At 71.7% G+C, this 2,012-nt stretch overlaps 1 protein-coding gene across 1 annotated transcript in view; it reads right to left on the bottom strand.

Moving 5' to 3' along the window:
* The window catches only part of ALKBH5 (alkB homolog 5, RNA demethylase), a 22,821-nt gene extending 22,698 nt beyond the window's left edge, over window positions 1-123 (bottom strand). Inside the window, exon 1 of the mRNA XM_007448386.1 lies at window positions 1-123. This exon is cut by the window's left edge and continues 641 nt beyond it. Within this exon, the coding sequence (XP_007448448.1) occupies window positions 1-123 (123 nt within the window).
* Window positions 124-2,012: the final 1,889 nt, after the last annotated feature.

The following is a 2,012-nucleotide window of genomic DNA, read 5'->3' as shown; positions in this document are numbered from 1 at the left end:
GGCCGCGGCCACGGCGGCGGCGGCGGCGGCCGCGGCCTCCCGACTGCCCGCCTTGTAGTTGTCCCGGGACGTCATGGACTTGAGCTTCTCCCGCAGGTCCGTGTAGCCGCTGGCGGCCGCCATGGTCCACACCGCTGCTCTAGGGCCCTCCGCGGCGGGCGGGGCGGCCGGGCATGGCTCTGGGGGACGCGCCCGGGCCCCGGGCCGCAGAGGCCCTCAGCGCCAGGCCCGCGAGCGAGGCCGCGCCGCCCAGCAGGGGCGTCGAGGGGCGGCGGTTCGGCCTCAGGGGCGGCAGGTCATGCGGCGGCGGCGGCGACGGCGACGAGGCTCCCTCCTCCTCCGCCTTCTCCGCGTCCCGGGGGGCAGGGGCGCCGGCAGGGCCTCATGCCGCGCAGGGCGGCCGCGGAGGCTCGGCCCGACTCCCGGCCGGACCCTCGGACGCCCGGCTCGGCCCGCACTTTAAAGCGCTCCTCACGACGTCACGGCCGCCCGCCCGACGTCCGCCAGCGCCTCTCCTCAGCGGGCGGCTCCGCGCGCACGCGCAGTACAACCGGCCACGGCGGCTCCGCGTGCAGCGAGCATGCGCGCGCCTGCGGCCGGGTCAGCAGAGGGGCAGGCGCACGCGCAGACGGGGACCGTCCACCGCCCCTCCCCCACCCACCGAGGGGCTCCGCGAACGCCCCAAACTGCAGCCTGCCTCCTGTCCGCGCCTCCCCCGCGGCCGTAGGGCTCCCTGCACGGGGGTGCGCTCACGCCGTCAACGCTGTCGCCACGCTACGTCACGGCATCGTCCGAACGCCCGAAATCGCCTCAGTCCCCAGCGCGCAATCACCGGGGAACCGCCACAAGCCAGCCTGCCCGGTCACCGCCCCCTTGGCGCTTCCACGTTTGTCACTGGGCCACCGGCCACGCGCCGGGCAGGCCCAGACGGCAGCTTCCGGAAGCTGGTTGGCGCGCGTGCCTGTCAATCCGGCGGTCGCCTTGGCTACTGCGTCCGTCCCCTAATTAGCGGCGGGCGGGCCGCGAGGACCCCTGAAGGGTGACCGGGTGGCTAAGGGAGTGCCTGAGTGGAGACCAGACCGCAGGGAAACGCTCAGCGCGCAGGGATACGCTCAGATTGCGGCGCCGAGAGCCCCGACCCAGCCCCCGGCCCAGCCCCCGGCCCGACGGCTGCTGCCACAGACACCGCCCCCCGCCGCCGCCCGGCGTGTACGTTGCCCTAGTCACGTCCCGGCGGCGGCGCGTGCGCGGCCCTCCTGGGCCGGGCGCTCCCGGGACGGCGGGGTGCTGGGGACGGCAGCACGGGCCGCGGTCTTCGGAGTCACTGCCCTCCCGGGCGTCCAGGCCTCTGTTCAGACCGTCCAGGCCTCTGTTCAGACCCTCCCGGCCCCTGACGGCGGGGCCTGCACGCGTGGTCACGCTCCTTGGTCCCTGTCCCTCCCACCCGTTCCTTAACTGTGGTTTTTGGAGGCTCGGCTCACTCCTCTAGCAGCCTCCCCAGATTCTCAATGGGATGAAATGCATCTTGGGTTTCGTGGCCTCGCCACCCTGGCCGTTGTGACCCCAGGCCCTGCGCCCTCTCCACCCACCGACGCCGGCTGGTCGGAGCTTGAGCTCCATACCCTGCTACCCAACAGACGTGGGTTTGGACCTTGACCTCCTGACGGGCTGTAGGACCCCGGACAAACTCTGTGAAACGGAGAATGAATCAGTGCCCATGTGCGGTGGGTGTGAAGATGAGATGAAGTCCTGCATCCTGTACGTTAAGCAGAGAGGACCACTGGCCTCGAGTGTGGGCCTGTTTCCACGTCCTAAATTAGGGGCCTACCGGTCCACGGTGGGAGGTGGAGTCTGTCATGGGGCCACAGAAAGTCCAGGCCAGCAGGGCCTGTGGTATGGGGAAGCCTGGACACCTGGGACCCTGGCCCTGACCCTCCCTTCCAAGCAGCAGCAGGTGCAGGGGAAACGGGGGCAGGCGTGAAACCCGTAGGGAATCGGCTCCTGCCCTTTCC

The sequence above is a fragment of the Lipotes vexillifer genome, unplaced genomic scaffold, assembly GCF_000442215.2.
Source record: "Lipotes vexillifer unplaced genomic scaffold, Lipotes_vexillifer_v1.1 scaffold533, whole genome shotgun sequence".
NCBI lineage: Eukaryota > Metazoa > Chordata > Mammalia > Artiodactyla > Lipotidae > Lipotes > Lipotes vexillifer.
This window is presented reverse-complemented; position numbering and strand designations above follow the sequence as displayed.